At 41.9% G+C, this 20477-nt stretch overlaps 1 protein-coding gene across 4 annotated transcripts in view; it reads right to left on the bottom strand.

Annotated features, from left to right (window-relative positions):
• LOC125882639 (protein bicaudal D homolog 1-like) overlaps positions 1-20477 on the bottom strand; it is a 66638-nt gene that overhangs the window by 33035 nt on the left and 13126 nt on the right. For 2 of the 4 annotated variants that reach the window (XM_049566445.1, XM_049566447.1), the window contains exons 2-3: positions 543-755; positions 172-327 (exon numbers count right to left, since the gene is read on the bottom strand). In XM_049566445.1, coding sequence (XP_049422402.1) covers positions 172-327; positions 543-755 — 369 coding nt within the window. The remainder of the gene's footprint in view (positions 1-171; positions 328-542; positions 756-20477) is intronic. The other 2 variants (XM_049566446.1, XM_049566448.1) reach the window with 1 other exon arrangement.

Below are 20477 nucleotides of genomic sequence, written 5' to 3'. Positions count from 1 at the left end.
AGATTCCCCCTGTTTAAAAAGTAGATGACAGGAGAAAGATCTTGTGGGGGAAACACTAAAACCTGTATAATATTGTTAGAATGAAAAAGTCCATGTTAAAAAAAACTTTGTTGAGTAACTTGTTTTATTCTGATTTAGTCTCTATTGCATGGCCATGATATCTTTGTGTACCTGATTCTGTTTGAGAGTCGACACCAGTTTCTGAAGTGAGATGTTCTCCTCCTCCAGCTCAGTGTAGTCCTGGAGCAGCCGCGTCTCTCGAAACTTGTACTCTCTGACCTCCTCTCGCATCCGGCTTCGCTGCAGCTCCAACATCTCGTTACTCTGCTGAGACAGTTCAAGGAAACAGAGCTGAAGCTGCATGCTGTTTATGACGGAGATAACCCAAGAAAATTACAGGAATCAGACTGAAAGTGGCTGGGATTAAGTTTAATTTCTGGGACATAAGATACTTTCATAGAAAGCCATATGGTCACCTAAAACTGAGTACCTCTTGTCAAGCAAGAATGTATGATATCCTAACACTGAACGCTTTACTGTACCTCCCTCAGCTCCTGCAGCAGTGTGCTCAAATGTTCACTGTCAGCCTGAGCACTGGAGGCGGTGGCCCGGCTGTGCTTCAGTGCTGACTGGAGCTCCAGTAGGCGGCCCATGTAGTAGGCCTCTTTGGAAGCAGACTCCTGCAGCAGCGTTTCCTCGTTGGTCTCCCCATCTTCTGCCACCTTACGCTGGATGGAGTAGGCCTGGCCAAATGCCTGGAACATGGCGGGAGAGAAAAGGATGTGTCATTTAAACATGAGATGGGTTGTTTATCATTTCATTCTGCAGATGTTTTATCAGTCTGTGGTGGCAGGTGTATTGTTTTATGCTGAAGTCTGCTGGGGAGGAAGCATCAGACACAAAGATGCAAGGCGGCTGGACAACTAGTCAAAAGATCTGGCTCTGGTGTTTGGAGTCAGGTTGGACACACTGGAGGAGGTGGTGGTGAGATGCACACTGAAGATGTTCGAGGCCATCATGAACAACCCAGATCATCCACTCCACAACACCTTGATGGACCAAAAAAAAAAAGCTGTGGTGGGCGGCTCCTCTCTCTTCGATGCATGACAGAGAGATACAGAAAATTCTATATACCAACAGCCATCAGGCTTCATAACTCTTTGACATATAATAGATGAGCTGACAGATAATTGAATTTCCCCTTAGGGATAAATAAAGTTATTCTTATTCTTATTCTTAACAAGGTCCTTTACAGAAAAAAAACAGTTTTAAGTTCAAAGGCCAATGCCAAAATAACCTACAATGTCCAATAATGACTCCTGCAGTGCTGTGTTGTCCTCTTCTGATGTAGAGTTTCCATTCTGGATCCGCAGACCGACGTAAACCCAACTGCCTAGCTAGCTAATGGCTAGCGAGCTAAAGTCCACACTAGTTAAAGGTGCTAATGTAGGTACTGTAGCATTTTTGCGTGTTTTAGTTGTGTTAGTTGCTTTACTGCACCTCACAGAAACTCAACACAGTGGCATAGAAACCCCACCACCAACAAATGTTTTGGAGGTGTAACTGCAGAGCGACGCAGCTGCACTACCACACAAGTAGCCTATAAATGCTCATATCAGCGTAGCTACTAGTGTAGACTGCAATGTAGGCTCTGTGTTGAGCCTGTGAACAGCAATAAAACAGCCTGGTGTGCCACCACCACACAAGTATAAATACTCACATTGGCGTAGCCACTAGTGTAGACTACAACATAGGCTCTGTATAGAGCCTGTGCACAACTCTATATCAACTTTTGCTTGCCACCACCACACAATGCAGTGTTTGTGGTCACCTCATGTATTTCAGTCAGACCAGGCTGTGTTAGTGACAGCTGAAGATGCAGCTCTATAGGAGTGACAAGAGAAAGCCAGTGAAGCTGAGGTCCAACATGAAAGGAGTGGTGAGTCAGCGTTAGTGGCCTCATGATCGCCGAGCTGCTCCACACAAGCAGCCCATCCTCTGCTCCACTGAACACCGAGGGGAGAAATGTATTGAACTAAAAATCAATAAGAGGGCCCACGCTAGGCTGAGCTTAGAGTGTAGAGAGAAGGAGGGAAAGAGTAGGTGGGAAAGTCTCTCTCTCTGCTTTAAACTCCTCGTCTTATGTATTGGCTCGGAGAAAAGTCCAGTCAATGAGTGATTTTGCTTATAGGCATGACTCCAGGAATCACTATGCATGGGCAAAAATGGACCATGCTTTTCCCCATGGGAGCAGAGTGTAAGTACAGTTTACCACAGTCAGCTGGGACCTGGACACCCAGGACTGTTCTCTGTCCCTGTGCTCACTGAGCCAGTGATGCATGCACACATGTTGGGCGGTATTTAGTTAAGAGATTAATGAGCCTCCACTGAAACCTTTTACGCCCACAAACACAAAGTCTCCTACAAATTATGTTCATATGCATCTCAGTCTGTTTTGGGCCAAAGTTCAGGAAGACGTCTGATAGGTTTGAAGGTAAATGGGTATGTAACCATGTGCTGGTGACACTCATTGTTTGTTTCTGACATCTCTTTTTAAAAATCATAACCTGACATCTTTCCCCTATGTTGCTATGCGCAGATATTATGTGAAAAGCTGACTGAAAAACACTGGCAGTGAAAAGTCTGAAGTACAATGTCAGTAGTTGTTAGTACTTTGTTCTCTGCATTTTCATTTGATGAAGAGAAACAAAAAAAAAGCGTAAACGGTCCACTAATCAATGGAGATTAGAGTCTCTCATAAGTTGGCCCATCCTTCACCATTCCCGTCTTTTGACGGTTAATGGCCTCTTCATTTGTGAGGGCAAGGAGGGCGCGCAATGCCTTGTCTCCCCAGTTGCTCATCTTTACAGTGTCTTTCAGATTTGCGTTCCCTCTTGCTACTAGCTGCTCATTCCTGCTATCAGCTGTTTCCTGTTTATCCAGCGCCAATGGGTCACACGTGCGGCATCATCAACAGCCAATCCGGCTCTGTGTGTCTAAATGCTCGCAACTTGCCGGCTAAACAGCCCAACATACACTGAAAATCTGGCAGTGTAAAAGGGGCTATAGTTAACCACAGCTGTAAATGCACCATGCTAATCAAATTAGCAGCTAGCATTAGGGTTAGCTCCAGCCTCTCATTCAAATATGGTAATTCCTGGCTCCAAAAATCCAAGATGGCGATGGTCAAAATGCAAATTTTGAGGCTTCAAATCGTAAGTACACAAACCAATGGGTGACATCACATTTTATAGACTCAGCATAGACTTTATATAGTCTATGCCGCCAATATTTGACTGCTGTTTACAGCTCATTTTGCTGCCCTCAAATTACCCAGCAAATGAATGCAGGTTTAAAGCCCCTATGTGGTGGATTTAAACAGACTTGTCTGCCCCAGTTAGTAGTATCAGACAAGACACTTTGGCAGACAGCAGGTCACTACTACCACCTACAGACAACCCTACAGATCTGATGTGTGGACACAGATGAATAAGCTGATCACACTATATAGCCTATAACTTATTTTAACTACCATTGTCTAAATGTCCTACAAACAAAACCATATGCCATCAAAATAACTTGAAAGATGTTATAATCGCATAAAAACTATCCACATAGTGACTTTAAGTATGTGAATATGAATACTGTTAGCTGAACAAAGCGCACAGATTTTTGTGTTCAAAAATGTATCGCCTCAAAAGTGATGCCAAGATGAGCTGCAGTTTCAAACATTACAAGAAGCAGGATAATATTACATTGCCATTAAACATTTTTCATTTCTCACGGCTATGACTGTAAAAAGATCCATGAAGGCACCATCAGCATCCAACTGGAAACATTTTATCCCACAGCAGGCAGTGAAGCAGTAGTGCAACATAACAGGGACAAATATTGATTTGCCCATGAACTCGCTCTGTAACATTCCACAGCTAATACACTGGAGAGGAGTCGGTAGATATGTATGACCTGTGCAGTGCAGCCATCTGTTCATGGCCATGGCTCTGCCATACAAGCCATTACTTTGACACAGCACACAGAACAACAATACATATAGAACCATAACAACATCCATTCAATACACACAAAAATAACCTCAGGCTGCAACATGCCATCAGGGTGAAATACGACTGACACACTTTCAACTGCCATACATCAGTGTGGAGGAGAGGACACCACAGGAACGCCAGCTACAGAGACTGTAAATTTAACCCAGTTATCAAACAGGATTCTTGTTAGACTTTAGCCTGTGTTCCATTCGATGTATTTGTAAATAAGCTCCCATGGCAGACACTGGAGAGGTGGGGGTTTACCTCTCTATTACATATGAAGCCTAAAAGAACCTTGACTGGTCAGCTGGGGGTGGAGACTGTCATGACAATAAAGAGGGGGTTGAAGGAATGTTTAGTAATCTGCTGTTTTTACAATATTTCAATCAAAATTTTGAGTTCAAAATACCATAAACAGACACGTACAACCTGGGGAACAGCTGTAGTTCAGCATAAGAGCACAACTTGTTGGATTGGGGGTTGTCAAAAGGGGCATTTCCCCCTTTACTTTCTGGTCTTGCATGTCAAGAGTGAAATGAGCACATTTATCTCAGCTGATAAAAAGCTGGAGGTATGACCTGGCTACAGAAGAGATATGTTAATCTACCGCTTCTTTCCACTGCAGCTCGGAGAACAGTGTCCTACTTAGCTGACACAGTGCCTTACTGCCAACTGTGACTTCATCCTGTCTCAGACTGAAAGAGACAAGGACAGAGAGAGAGAGAGGACAGGGACAGAGAAGCGGAACAGTGTCCTACTAGCCCACTGTAACAGGACACACTGGCCTCACAGGACTGCAATGAGTGATGAGAGTGATAAAAAGGGATTAATCATATTCATTCACGTACATAAGAACACCCACAAAAACACTTTTCATTTTTCCATCTCCCGAACCTTTATTGCACTATTTCACCTCCCTCTTTCACACCATCTATTGTTCTCATTTATCTCTGTCTGTCTCCCCTGTGTCTTCGGTCGGTTGCTCCGCCAGCATACTAATGCAGCCGGACTGAAGATTTTCCCATAAAACCGTCCCTGGCTGAGTGATGCTGTGGGAGTGGCACAGACATCAGAGTGGGTATATGGTGCAGCAGCCAAGGCTAGCTGGAAGTCTGGGTTTTAAAACAGAGTATTCACTGTGTGGGAAAAGTGATACCTGCTCTTGCAAACAGTTGATGCTGCAAAATCAGCTCAAGGATTTCTGTTCCACAATGTCCTTTTTTCACAGACAACATCCAGGGATTATTCATTTATCTTAACAAGATAATAGCAAGCTCGAGAGACAGGATTTCAAGAGAAAGAACATTTGCTGGAGAAATGTTTTACTTGTTTGGTTCACAAGATGTTCATTTGCAGAAATATCAAAACCAGTGTGACACCAAGCAGCATCATGCAGCCCTTCATTTGATTTAATCTGAGTCAGCAGCACAGACACACAGATTGACCCAGAGTCAGACAAAGGCAGCATAGTTAGTTGGTATTTCTAGCCCCATCATCCTGATGATCTCATTCACATTCTTGCTCTCTGACTATTTCCTTCAGCCCCTTTTCATTTCCAGGTCGTCATGTACTGTTGCTTTGTCATGCCCCCTTGGCGTGTGATACCAACACTGAAAGCAGCCTTTGGTGTCTCTCTAAAGCCCCTGGACAAAAAAACACTTACACCCACTAACATCTGACTTTGTTTTAAATGGGAAAGGTTACAATCAGCATTGACTCTACAGTATTCACGGGTATTTATCAGCACCAGATCTGGTTGGCTCCAACTGGCAGGGATGGACACATATCCCTGTGGTCAACATGCTACTTTTCGCCCATTTGGTGGTGCAATAATGCGCTACCACCAGTTCCATCCATCTCCATCAAAGCACTGCTTCACATGGTTCCAAATTAGTCTGTATTGACTTTGAAAGAGAGACTCACTGTAACATTGTCACTGGGCTCCATGCTGCTTTCTACTGTTTACTAACCTGTTTTCCAGCATGTTTGTGATGTCAAACATGCACCAGTATAAAACAAAAACAGAAAGGTATACTCATCAACTACAGAGCCGTGAACACAGTTTTGATAAACTGGCAATGATAAAAATGTCATGCCTATTTTCAGCGGGTTTTCCTACATTTAAAAATCCTGCATGTACGCACAAGTTTTGGTGTAAAAATAATATATCAGTTGCATCAAGCTTTCAACTAATTCCAATGTAAACCTGTTTGTGGCAATATTTGACGCAGAGAGCAAATGGCACAGTATAAAGAGTGAAAAACTCCGCAATCAACATGTTCTCACTCCGACCTTGTCACATATCGACTTTAAGTCAGAAACTTTCTTTCAAAATACACTTCTGTTTTCACAGGAAATGTACACTTTGCATATAGTCTCTGTCAAAATAAACCGTGAAGTGATTTTTTTTTTTTTATGTGTATTTAAAAAATACACGTGGTTATGTTTTGCCAACACGCATGTGGCTGGTTTACAATCTTACATGAAGCGAACATGGGCCTCGCGGCTGAAAGTCGGTGGTTGTGGGACCGATCCACCACCTCTTCCGCCCGCCCTACTCAGACTTCGGCTGCCTTCATTTTCGTTGTTGTTGCGTTTCACTCTGATGCTGCTGGGCATGGCTTAACGATAAAAGCGACTGGCCACATATCATGCTGGACTTGAAAAGGAGGCTTTTTTTCGTCTGTGTCTGTGCCAGAAGTCACTGACTAAGCACAGGTTTTGATGACTTCGGAGTGACACCAGGTTGCCACATAGGTATGGAGGGAGGGGTGGTGAATGGGTCAAACAAATATGGACTTTAACCCAGGAGACCACAGTTTGTGTCCCATGTGAATCCAAGATTCAACGTTGCTGAATAACCTAACATAGTGCTTTGTAACTTAAATAGGTACGTCACATGTGAAAGCAAAAGTTATGATGTTTTTTTTCAGGACCTAACCAAGTAGTTTTGATGCTTAAACCTCACTGCAACTGTTTGACAGTGTAACAATCTGTTTCAGCCAGGAGACAGCTGTGCGTCTAACATGTTCTCTTCCCAACTCATCAAATATTGCCGCTTGGTCGGTGAACTTTCACATCTACATGTGACGCGCTAGGTATCCTCCTGCATCTGCTGTTGATGTTCCAGGAAGCTGTGTCAATTCATGCTTGCTGCATGCATTGTGTCTTTTCAAAATACACTTCCGTTTTTCACAGGAAATGTATAGTTTCTTCTCGTTAGATGCATATAGCCTTCAGTCTGCAGTTTCAAAATAAACTTAAAACATTGGTAAAACAGCTCATATTTACGTTTATGCCCTTGTGCAACAAAAGCATGTGGTTAGGTTTAGAAAAAAAAATCATCATGGTTTGGGTTATCATTCATATGAGAAGCAAACAGTGACCTCTTGGGTATTAGTCTGGGGTTTGTTGGACCCCTACACCTCCCCTTCCACCCACCCTATACGGACTTTCCAGCTCCTTATATTACCTTGTTACCAGCCACGTTTCAAACTAACGCTGTCGAGTGGTGTTAAAAAGCTGACGTGTCTTTCTCTGCCATATGATTTGCCGTGAAAGTTGCCATTTTGTGGCGGTGGCTGATGTATTTGAAGACTTGGGAATAAGAATGGGCTGCATCACATTCAAGCATTAAAGGATGCTTTGTACATCAATATGAAATGCACAGGGGACAGGTGTTGGTATTTGACAACCCTGGAATGAGAACCACTTGTTTCCTTCTTTCTGTCACTGTTCACACTTTACTCCTAAAGGTACATGATATCATCACCCTGAAGACAGACCTGAGTGGCAAACAAAGGTGAGGCTCTGAAACACAACATGACATTGCCATATCAGTGAAAAGATGTCCTTGATAAATTTATAGGAACATAAAGTGAGTGAAATTCATATAAATATATATGAGAGTACATTTATCACATGATGATAGCAAATGAAAATAGCTGGGACACACTTAACTGCAAGGAAAGGCTTTTTACATTTCAAGGGACGTTAAAACCTTGTGATAGTGCAACTATACTAACACTGGAGGCCGCAGATCAGCAAGCCTGCAACTGTCCACTTCCAGACTCTCATTATGTACCTACTTTGAACCACAGACAACAGTAACAGAGCCTAAACCTTGACACTGATATGTTAGAGGAGTGCAGGTGTTTTGGCCTGTAGTCTGCTGTGTCATTTCTCAGTGAACCTCCCACCATGACGTCTGGTCAGATCGATAGTCACCGCATGCTAAATATCACTGCCAGTGTGTTGTGTGTGTATCCAACCCCTGCTGGGTGAGTAAACGCAGATGGGCTGCCAGTAATATGAATCAAGGTCAGTTCACTGCCATTGCTAGTGCAATAGATGCAAAGAAACACACACACATTCACACATCATTATTTAAAGCCTTTCCCTCCTTGCGGGGAGTCTGATTTAAAAAGCAGGCAGACAGCAGGCATTCCCTAACCTTTCTAACCTCTTCCTGCACCCCAGAACCTCAATCACTGGCTTCAGATAAAAACTGGTTTAGACAAAGTTTACATCAGCTGTTATCTAAAATCATTTGTTTAAAAAGTTCTACTTTGGTGATCTTAAGTTAGAAATTGAACAAAATATTAAAATGTAATTTCACTGCAGAATTGCAAATGAGATCTGTTGTAACTGAACTCTTCTGCCAAACATTCAAAAAAGTCTGAATTATCTGACTCCCATTGGAGACAGATCCAGCCTCCGGGCCAATAATTAAGCATTTGCTTGAAGAGTGCTGATGTTGTCCCTATAAAGAGGCATCCAAAATAACAGCTAGGGATTGACTTGTGTTGGCTTCCCACATATTCAGTGCCTCAAGACTTTGCTTCCAAAATCTGCTTGAAGATTGACAACTGAAATTATACGTTTATATAAGTGGCCACAGGGGTCTGTTCTACGCGGACTTTGTCATCTGCCAAATTTATACTCTTAGAAATAAAGGCGCTGACTAGAACTACATATATAGGGTTCTTCAGCTAGTCCCAACAGGAGAACCCTTTTTTCGTTCCTGGTAGAACCTTTTATAAGGGTTACACCCAAAACAATTTCAGAGGGTTCTACCTAGAACCTAGAACCTAAAACTATCTGTGAAAGGTTCCACCCAGATCCCCTTATGAGAGGCTCTATGGAGAACTTTATCTCAGGGTTCTATCCAGAACCTTTCCACCTTACAAGCCATTCAGGGGGTTTTACCAAGAACTTTTGATATCCCAAGTGTTTCTTCTAGAATCCACCCAGGGGGCTCTAAAATAGTAAATGACTACATTAACCATAGATCTCTCTCCAACTAATCATGGTTTTAGTTTTAACAGGTTACCCTGCCTGGAGCCAAGAGAACCACATCCAGCAGCCTTCAGCTTCATGAAGCTCTTACTGGGCCAAGGCTGATGTGGTCAAGCGCAACCCTAACACTCATGGTTCACAGTCGCATTTTTAGGGGGTGGAGATTTCATGAAATCACTACTATTGCAGCCTTTACTATTTCAGTGGGGCAGTAGGGTTGGGAACTGAAACTCTAACCCAATGCAAAATGCCAAGTATTGCGTACCCGTAAAAAATGAGGAATTCTGGCCGACTGCATCACAGTTTTTTGGCATGAAATGATAGTAAAGATATTAACTATGACAGAACACAAGTGAAATGAACTGAAAGGGGAATCAAGATACATCTACATGTAAAAATACCATTTGAAACATGTTAATTCAAATGTTTACAAATTTGAATAGTTGAGGGTGTGGATCTTTTAATACCCATGCTTTCAATCATCACTGAAAAACTCTTTTTTCCAAAAGGGGTTTTTGGATGAAAAGAGTTCTTAGAACCGTCAGTTTTACAAAGATCTCTTAAAGAAACCTTTGTTCCGAAAAGCGTTTTTAAAGAAGCAAATGGTTCTGGGTAAAACCTCAGCCTTTCAGGAAGAATCCTTATTTTGAGAGGGTACGCACAGACAATGACAAATATGACAAATTTAAAAATTTGACAAATATACTGTACCTCCTAGTTACTTGAGTGTCACAAAAATTCGGAGGTGAAAATTTGTTGCTGTTCCCTTTAAAAATGATGAAACTAAAGTCTATGTGGTGTGATTAGTGAGCTCCTAAAGGAGATAATCAGAGTTATGGCCTTCATCTAAAGGAGAGGATCTTTCCCTCCCGTCCTTTCTCTCTCCACATTAGTTGTTATCTGTGTGAACAGCTCGAAGACGCATGGATCAATATAAACCCTGCAGCCATGAGAACAATGTCCTCTTTAATCTGGTACTAAGAGATGGAGAAAGACAAAGACAGCAGCAGAGGAGGAGGGAAGGAGAGCCAAGGAGAGGAAGAAAGACATAGAGAGAAGGACATAATATGAGATTCTAGCTACTAGACACGTGCACTTTTAGCTAGAGTGTTATGGACCCAGGAGGAGCTGATGTGTGTGATGTATTCTGTACTGTGACAATCCTTTCCTTTAAATGGTCTGTAGCATTTTCTGTAGGTAGGGCTATTTTCCTTGTCTGCTCATTAAAACTGCTCAGTTCTTCTTCTGGTTATTATCTCTGCTAGGTGTGAGCCTAGAGAGCATCATGCATTTGGTCGGTTTGTCAAAAGCTATTCTTGCATGCTACTGTGCTACTGGACCAAGCAGCCTATTCCTATCATATTTTGTTATTTTAATATTTTGTCTGCACATTTTTGCACATCTACTGGACCAGCCAGCCTATTATTATTATATGTTGTTATTATAATATTTTGTGTGCACATTTATGACTGTATGCTAAAGGACTTCTCGTTGTTGAAGTGATTCTATTTTCTTGAGTGTTTTACCATGAATGACTGCTGACTCCTCACTCCTCTTAACCAGCTAGTAGTGGCTGCAAGTGATCAACAAAATCACATGGTGAAAAGGTATTTCCAGCAATCAGCTAGGCTAAAAGCTCTGGACTATATAAAAATATTGGACATAGCCACCATGATTTCACCAATTGGTTCGTGGACTCCTATTTTTAAGCCTTGAGTATGACATTTTTGCTGTTACCATTTTGGATATTTTGAGCCAGAAGTGACCATATTTGGTGGAGCTGAGGGGGAGCAAGGGATGGATTTGACTCACAGACTGTAGCAACCGTATCCACCCATAATTATGAGTAACTTTAAGGGCTCTAGTTTCGCAGTCCGGGCGAGGCGGGGGCACAGCGCACCTGCACTTTGCCAACTGAGTGAGTGTAAGTTTGGCACACCGTGCGCCTGGCGCAGCTACTCGTCTTTCCCACCTCCATCCCTCCTATCTGCGCAAGTCGGAAAGAGGGAGGAGAGAAGGCGTGGACTGGGTTTTACACACATCACACCAATCAAATGAGCCCCTCTCCTCGCCCTTAAATGCGCCGCGCGAAGGTGTAATGAGAGTTCACTCAATTCGCCATGGCAGAAGGGAGCAGCAGCGTCAGACGGCCAAACTTCTCCCGGGAAGAAACTTATGTTTTGGTCCGGGAGGTCCAAGCTGTGTTAATCAAATCAGGTTGGGTTTCCATTATGCGTGCCAAACGTGCCAAACGGTGCCAATCCCCTTTGATCTGACATCAGATGTGACGGGACAGTCAATATAGAGATACATTTATGTGCTGATTGCAGATAGTTGCATTGAATAGTGGTTTTTGGGGTATTTATTGCATCGTTAATGTGACTGACATTCTGGAAACCTGCCTGTGAGGTTTTGGTGACGTGTGCGCACTGTCCGCCGGTCAGCCAAACTTCGGCTTACACCGGCTGCGCTCCGCCTGCACTGACAGTAGACCTGGTTTCAGCTGGCGAGCTTTTAGGGCACCTTCGGCGAAGCCTTTTGGCACGAAACTGTCACCATGGCATGGCACCTTGGTCTGCCAAACTACCAAACTGAGCGTGCCTCGGGTTGCGCTGCTTGAAACTAGCTCTGTGCGGGGTTCGCCACCCTGCGCCACCCTGCGCTGCACCGGGAAACTAGAGCCCTAAGCCTTAAAGAAAACGTTGTCATAACAGGGGTTAATTAATAATATGGACCTTGAATCTTTTCTGTACCAGGCTGTAAGCATGTGTATTTCTGCTGTTAAGATGGGCATTTTAACTTGGAGGTCTATGGGGACTGACTTTGAAAATCTCACCAGGTGCGGTTATTGTACTAGAATGGCTTAAATCAGCTATGGTCGCAAATCTTTGTCAAAGCCATATAAATTGATCAATTTATTTAATACAGTGTGAGGGGTGAGCTGGAAAACTAATGATGAATATAGTAGAAAGCCTATAGCCTATTTAAAAAGTAACACATATATATGTGTTATGTTAGAGTGTATGAGTTGTCTGGACATGGTTCTCAACATTGACTTGGCTAGCGGCTAACAGTGCCAACTCCATAAACAATGCTAAACAATGGCAATTGTGCTGACAGAGCTAATGGTGTTAGTCCAGGGAGAAACTGGAAGGTGGGGCGCTAGGATTTCATGATATTAGCCGTTATTGCAATATGAGCATAGTGAAAAGCGGCAGCAGTGAGCTAGCCAGTGGGATACACATATGCACACAAGTCCGAACCAGCTTAACAAAACAAACCACAAAGAAGCTCATACGACACCCCCAGCCATTTTGGTGCCCTAAGCGTAATTGCTTTTTCGCCTGCCCAAACCACTGTCCCTGCTACTGATTAGGGCAGAGGACAGATAGACAGCATTTCACTTCAGTTCAGCCTTGCTTGCTTTCTGGGATTGTAATATAACTTTTGGCCCAAATTCTAATTTTCCACATGCAATCCACAGAATAATGACAGGGAAGTCCCATCATGTCCCTGAAGCAAACTTAACATATCTAGCAATTATATCAGATTGCCCATAATGTTCTAACAGTGCTTTTTGTAGTTGTGCTTTATCTTAAATTTAAACAGCTCATCATTATGACTATGATTTATGATCATTAGCAGTTTTTTTACCACCTCCAGCACTTGATGCCCTGTGCACAGAGTGTGATGCACGTGTATGTAGCAGCAGCGCTGGGTTTGCTGTTATATTAATGCTCTAAATGTCGCAAGCAGAACCTTTAATATTGTTTTATTGTTATTATTGCTGAACACAATGCCAGCATAAAACTGTAACAGATTTTTCCCAGTCCTCCTAATTACCACTGTGCCACTGTTTCTCTGCACCTGTTAACAATGGAGGTGGCTGAGGCAGCTAAAATCACTGATTAGAAGTGGCGTCCATGTATTTTTATATCTCACATAGAGTACCTGTATGTGTGAAAGCCAAAAGGCCATTGCTTTATCAGATAGATAGTTGTTCTAGTTGAAATTGACTTTTATGGAGAACAGAAAAAGATGTACTGATATAAACAAATCTTAGGTCCATATGAAGAATTCTGGAAGAAGGCTGTACAATACATCTTCACATAATGTGCTATAAAGAGCATAATTTCCATAAATCAGATGTTCACTTCAACAATACTTATACTTGACCAACTTGGCACATGTCTAGTGTCATGGTGTAGTGGAGAGGAAATGAAATACAATCAGGTACAGCAAATATTCCTCATGGGCTTCTGTCAGTTCACTCTCCACCTCTTTTGTTCTCAAGACATTGCAGCCAGGGTGAGTGCGTGTGTATGTGTATGTATGTGTGTGTGTGTGTGTGTGTGTGTGTGTGTGTGTGCGCGCGCGCGAGAAAGAGCAAGACAGAGGGTGGGGAACGGCCACACTCGTCTCATATCCAGTAAAGATTGTGTAATCCTAATGGGAAAAGTGGGAAAAAACGAATGATAGACACACCGCTCCATCTATCTCTTCCTCTCTAACTCCATCATCACTCTTTCATCAGCTTCCTGTGTAGTGTCCACAGCTGTCCAACAACCTCTCCTTTCCTCCCGTCACCTTCTATTAAATTCAGGAATAAGAAAGGTAGAAAGGAACGAGAGAGCATGCAAGGGAGAGCAGGAGGGATGGAGGGAGTAAACGGTGAGGGGGAGGGGTCCTTTGTTTTATTTTTCTATCCAACCTTTTCATCCCTCTTTTGTTTAAAAAGCCACGCCCTTCCGATGACTCCACCTTTTCATCCAACAGAACAAAACTGAAGACAAAAAACCAACAGGGAAAAGCAACCAAGTGCTTTGTGATCGAAAACAACACAACGTCTAGCATTTACATACCTCAGCTTTAAAGGAATAGTGAGCATTTTGGGAAATAACCTTATTCACTTTTTCTCCCAAAAGTGAGATGAAAAGAACAATATCAGTCTATATCGTCTATAATATAGTCATATCACAGTTACTAGTTTCCACTTTAATGTTAAAGTTATGCAATTTTAATTTTCTGAAAGTTGGTCTATTAATCACTTAGTTGATTCACAGAATATTAATCAGTACATATTTTGACAATCAATTAAAGGTAAATTAGGCATCTTTTTGCCTTAACTTATTATTCTGATGTAAATGATGATTGCACAATGTAATGTCTACAGTGGTTAGATTGGTTCCCTATAAGCCTCACTTTCGCTGTGAAATTCTGTCAGCCGCTGGGTATGATCTGCCGGGGAAATGAATTAAGGGCACAAGGAAGTCTGTCAACCATTGCACAACCAAAATAGGAAGAAGATAGCGCTTTTATTTTCCCCAGTAGCTATCAGCAGCTATCCCCAGCTCTAAATAAAGGTGTTGCACATCCTATGTCATTTCTCAAGGAGGCAGAGAAGTCACCAACACATCATCTAATCACTGGTCACCTACAAAATCTTGAGGCTTGTTATTCAGACACTGACTCTGCAGTCTGTTTTAGCTCATCTTGTGTTTAATGCTTCTTTCCTCTTCTTTAAAAGCCTAAATTCTTATACAGGAAACACTGAAACATGGAGCTCTGTGGTCAGGAATTAGGGATGTCAGTGGTCAGGCTGTACTCAATCGCCATTTGTATGTTTTCCTACAAAAAGTAATGCACCAAAATTTGTATATATCCCATAAAATGGTGAGCCTTTAATTAGTGTATAACTTGGATGTTCTGAAAGACTGCGATCACGTGACCAATGAGCTTATGGAATAAAGAAGGAGGCTGTCCAGAGCGATCTAGGGGGCAGGCTGGAGTCATGGTTGGGTCACAAAATAAAGGACTTTTCCCAGGAGACTTGTGTTCAGTACCGTGTGAACTCTGAGTCATTTTAATGTACGTCCTCACTATGTTTCATTTCCTAAATCTACCCACAGTAACTTTACTTTCCTAAACCTATCTGTGTAACTTCATAGCAATAATTACATAACTTTACTGTTTCCAACACTGACAAAAATGAATAAATCATCACAAAGGTTATGTCACATGGGACACTGTAGACCCCAAAGTTAAGTTCTATTTTGTCTACTATGTCAGATTTTTCTCATCAGTCTTGTTCAGCGCTTTTAGGTGAGACAGATTGGCACACACAGTTCCGCAGTGTATTTAAACATAACATATAATTAACATCACATTAATTTTTCTTTACTTGCCTGATAAGACAGCTGCATGAGGCATTCCACTTGCCCGAGCACACACTTTACTTATCCTGGGCAAGTCTTACTCTTTGGCCCTGGCGCCACTGGTATTTCATTTTATTATACATTTTTGTTTTGTTTTGTTTTTTACTTCAAAATTAAGCAGTTTGTTATGCAAAAATATGTACTGAGCTGTTGAAGGCAAATATTAACAGAAACTGACATCCCTATCAGGAATCATTATGAAATCACCATGACGTCATACTAAATGAATAATTCACCAAGCCTGCACTGCTCTGTTTAAGTGTGTGTGTGTGTGTGTGTGTGTGTGAGAGAGAGAGAGAGAGAGAGAGAGAGAGAGAGAGAGAGAAACACACTTTTTCAGACATGCATCTTTCAGACAGCCAGTCTGCCCCTAAGTGCTTCAGAGCATGTGGCTGTGTCACATACATAACTAACAAAGAGCAGACACCACAGATCCAGGGTCTGTCGAGGCACACAGATTAAAGGAAGAATATCTGTCATATTTTATACAATCCCATACAACATAACTACAAACTACAGTCTAAGAAATTACAGTTGAATCGACTATCTGTGACACAGAGGCCTAATTTCACTTGACTCAGAATGACTTTCCAGTTAATAATTTTTGCTGCCCTCTGTATTTTTTCTTCCCCAGTATCTACAGAGGAGCAATATCCCTGAACACACTGCATCCGTGGTGACAACAACATGAGAAGAGAGGTGTCCCACTGGCTGTGTGACGTCACAGAGGAGTAACAGAGCGTCTCTGGGGGTCACTCGGTCTCGTTCTGTTTTTAGCCTTGACGGATGCACTGATGCACTCGCTGCATTTTTCATCACCGCTCCACTCATCACACCCACCAATGCATCCCTTCGCAACACTGCTTCAGAGTGGAGCCACACACTACCTTTCTGTGAGCCGTTTGGCCATAAACTTTCTGACTTACTGTCACCATTACATAAGAAAAACAGAACAACAAATATCCGCACTTGAACTGGTTTAATAACTGGTGCCCACATTTTCATTCATGCTTTGCACCATCCATTGTATACACTTCACTTCCCTTTATTCTTATCTACATTTATCTTTACGTTGTCTTATTTTATTTCTCTAGTAGCTCTAGTAGCTGGGATAGGCTCCGGCCCCCCTGCAACCCTGAAAAAGGATAAGCGGTTATGGATAACGAATGAATGGATGAATGAATGAATGAATGAATGAATGAATGAATGAGCATATGTAGGTCTGTTTTATTTTATATTCATACTATGTATATATTTATTTAACCAAGCAAATAGCAACCTCCATAGCTGAAAAATGAAGGCAACGTGGAAATGCCAAAAACTGTAGTTCCTCTAATGGCCACTTGAGGCTGGCTCCAAAAGAGTCAAATCCCATAATCGCCAACATTAAAATGCCCAACTTTACATCAGAAATAAACATGTTTACTGCCTGGTAACAAAAAAATGCTTTTGGTCTCTATAGCTTATTTCTGGTCATGACAGCTGTACAGAGGGTGAACATATAACTCACCTGTTTACATTTTAAGGCTTAAATTTCACCATAATTAAGAGTGTGGTTGCTTTGAGAGACAGGTGGGTGCCGTTTGTTGGCGAGATGCCACCACAGTGACAAGTTTGTGTTAGATAAAAACCATTGCATAGTCTCATATTCAGATTATAGGCGTCAGCGTAGCTGTCACTTTTTTAGTGTGTTTCCAGTTTATTGTAACACTTTGTAACTAAAAACGTTTTGTTAGGAATTTGGTTGAACTAAAAGACCCTCTAAGGAGTCAGATGTTCACTTTTCTGGTACGAACATTTTGTTTAGATGGTTTTAAGCCTGTTTTTTTGGGACTGTAAATCCACCACGTTAACCAAGCTAGCAGCTAGCATTTGGGTTAGCTCTGCCCTCTCATCCAAATATGGTTACTTATCATCACTTAAAGCTCCAAAAATCCAAGATGGTGAATGTTAAAATATAAAACAATTTCAAAATAATAATTATACCATGTGAACTCTCTTTAGGGTTAACTATAGCCTACAACTTCATTTGTTAAGTGCATGAAACAGACTTTGTATTCCTGATAGAAGATTTGCTCTCTGCAAATAAAGCTCAGCATAAGTTCAATCAGGAAGACTTTCTCTATGCTATAATCATTCACAATTCTCTATCCCACTTCCACTGCTTCCTCTAGTTGGGTGATTATGGGTGTTCACTCTTCTAGTTAACCAATCAAACTTTGCCACGATCTCTTTCAGTCATTTATGTTACTACTGCCAAACTTTAAATCTCTTCTCTGCTGCTGTCAGCAGTCATTTTAGGTGGAATTGTCACACCCTCCTCCACCCAATTCACCTCCAGTCACCTCATGCAGATCCTAGGACAAGCTCATCAAAAGCCCACTCCTCTTCACATGCAGATCCTTAGCTCCCTCTTCATCTCATCTCATCACCACCATAACCACCACCTCCACCCTATCACGCATAGTGCGTTTTAATTGCAATGCTAAAAGCACTTTGAGTAAATTAATTTAACAAGTATTATTGACATGTCTGTGTTGAATATTATTATGGGTATCCGCTGTACTGTTGAAAATTATTTCATTAAAAACAAGGTAATTAACAACTGGTTTCCCTTTCATGACAGACAAAAAGTTCCCATCTGGGAAGATTTCCCTTCATTTAAACAGTTTACTGTATACCTGTATGGGAATTTGGTCTTCATAAGTACATGAACAGAGACAGTGACCCCAGGGCTGATCTCTCTGGCTCTGTGTCTGTCTGGATGTGTGGTGACACAGCAGATACCAAGTGGTGCTACAACAACAGGATGGCACACCCCTATAAGGAAAGAACAAACTTGCTCTCGCTTAATATCAACTGTTAAGGCACACTGTGGAGGAATCTAAAAGGATGGAATAAAGTCCATGTGGGATCTATTTGTGTAAACAAATAAAAAGATGCTTTAACCAATTTACCGTAAATCATGATTGTAGCTCCTCTCTGTAGGACACCTGAGCTGGCAACGAGCCTGATTAAAACCAGCACACAGTGGAGATGAGGCTCACTGTACATATCAATGTGATGGACTCCTGTAGAGCTAATTAGTAGCGAGCTGTGGCTCGCTCTTTACAGCCCGCTGATGGAGCCATCTGAGGCCTCCTCCTGCTGCGAAGCCCACGATTATTATATCAAACCAGCCAGTCCATGTCACCCAATTACCTAATGCACATGACAATAACTATGTGACATGCAGGCTATGAGGGAAAACATATGACGTTCTTGGCTGCTTTGCAAGAGAGTGTGCTTTCAAACAGGCATAATTGGACTTATAAATCTTGCTAATAAGGTGAGACAACTACCTGTCTGTTTCACAGATTTTTCTGAAAATACAAGCAGAATGCACCCAAACGCTCCACTGACATTAAGGAAATAGCTCTTACTTCAGGAACATAGTGTTCATGTCCTCAATGAAAACTACAGGGAAAAATAAAGGTTGAGAACCTTTTATCAACAACCAAAACAAGACGGTACAATGCCATTATTCCAACAGCTCATTATTTCGAAACCCCAGTAGTCTAAAAAATGTCCCATCAGACAGCCCCTTATCCCGAAACAAATGTCTGTTGCTTTGAAGGTCAATTGCGCCGAAAATGCAAACCCTCCCTGTAGGTAGAAAGATTCAAGGCCTGTAATCAGTCAACCCTGCTGCAATATTTTTTTTACTTCTATGGCGAAGGCAGGACCCGTTCTACTGTGCCTGTGTTTGGCTTACCCTGATATTCTTACTCTATCCCTAACCAGTCTCAATCCTGATGCCTAAACCTAATCAACCCAAACAATGAAGGCAACGCGTACTAGCCAATCAGAGGCAGAGTAGGGCAGGTCATGTCTTCGCCATAGAAGTAAAAAAAATTGATACCTGGGAAGGTCTGATGATCTGTTTGTGTCTGTGTATTTTTTGAGCAATAGACCTTCAGAGCAGTTGGCCTTTGTATGCAGGATGACAGGCTGTCAGATAAATGGGCTTTCAGGCCAATGGGACATTTTTCTGACTATTGAGGTTTTGGAATAACGAGCTATTGGAACAATGGGCAGTCTTCAACAAGACTAATGAACTAATTGACACTGATTGAGCTGCTTGGCCAATTGAGCTAATAAGCAGTAATGATAGCTAGCGTTGCCAGTTCATGGAAGGAAAACAGATTTATGGACTTATGCCTTGTCCTCATGTATGTGAATATATTTGAAAACATAGCTTTTTCTATGTGTTGTGGCCTTTTGTCCACACACAAACTGTGTTTTAGGTCACTGACAGTGGATAATTTGTAAAACTTTGACCAGGGTGAAGATTTTCAGAACTATTTACGGTGTTGCATTACATCCTTTCTTTGACATCGTAAATGTCAAACATTTTGTGCACTACCAACATGACCAAAATAGTGTTATCTCTAACCTTGCTAACAGGACTTTTTATATGTTTGCACATTGATGTGCAGTTACTCTTTCATTATATTGAGGATCAGAGGCATCAGAACCATGAATGTATAGAGACCTGGATACTATGTTGGAGGCAGTACTCAGTTTATTTCTATTAAATTTGCACAGGGGCACATGAAGCCAAAATAGTTCAACTGCTGCCTATAAAATTACCTGGACGATCAGCGCTGCTTCCATGTCATTGGGCCTATAAAAGAGACACACCAAAGCATTCAGCCTGGTACACCCAGTTTAGTGCTGTGCTAGCTTTGGAATAAAGTGATTCATCTTGCTGCTCGTCTAGACTCCTCTGGAGTCATTTTTTGGGGGCTGTGATGGGCAACAAAAGGTATCCACTTGTTTACAGGCATCTCTTATACAGTGTAAGTCTATAGGAAAGTCTTTCTGGTCCCGATGGCATCACATGACAGGCTCTGAAATTATAATTCCACTGTTTGAC

This window comes from Epinephelus fuscoguttatus, linkage group LG22 (assembly GCF_011397635.1).
Source record: "Epinephelus fuscoguttatus linkage group LG22, E.fuscoguttatus.final_Chr_v1".
Classification (NCBI taxonomy): domain Eukaryota; kingdom Metazoa; phylum Chordata; class Actinopteri; order Perciformes; family Serranidae; genus Epinephelus; species Epinephelus fuscoguttatus.
The sequence above is the reverse complement of the archived record's forward strand: the minus strand, read 5'-3'. Positions and strand labels throughout refer to the sequence as shown.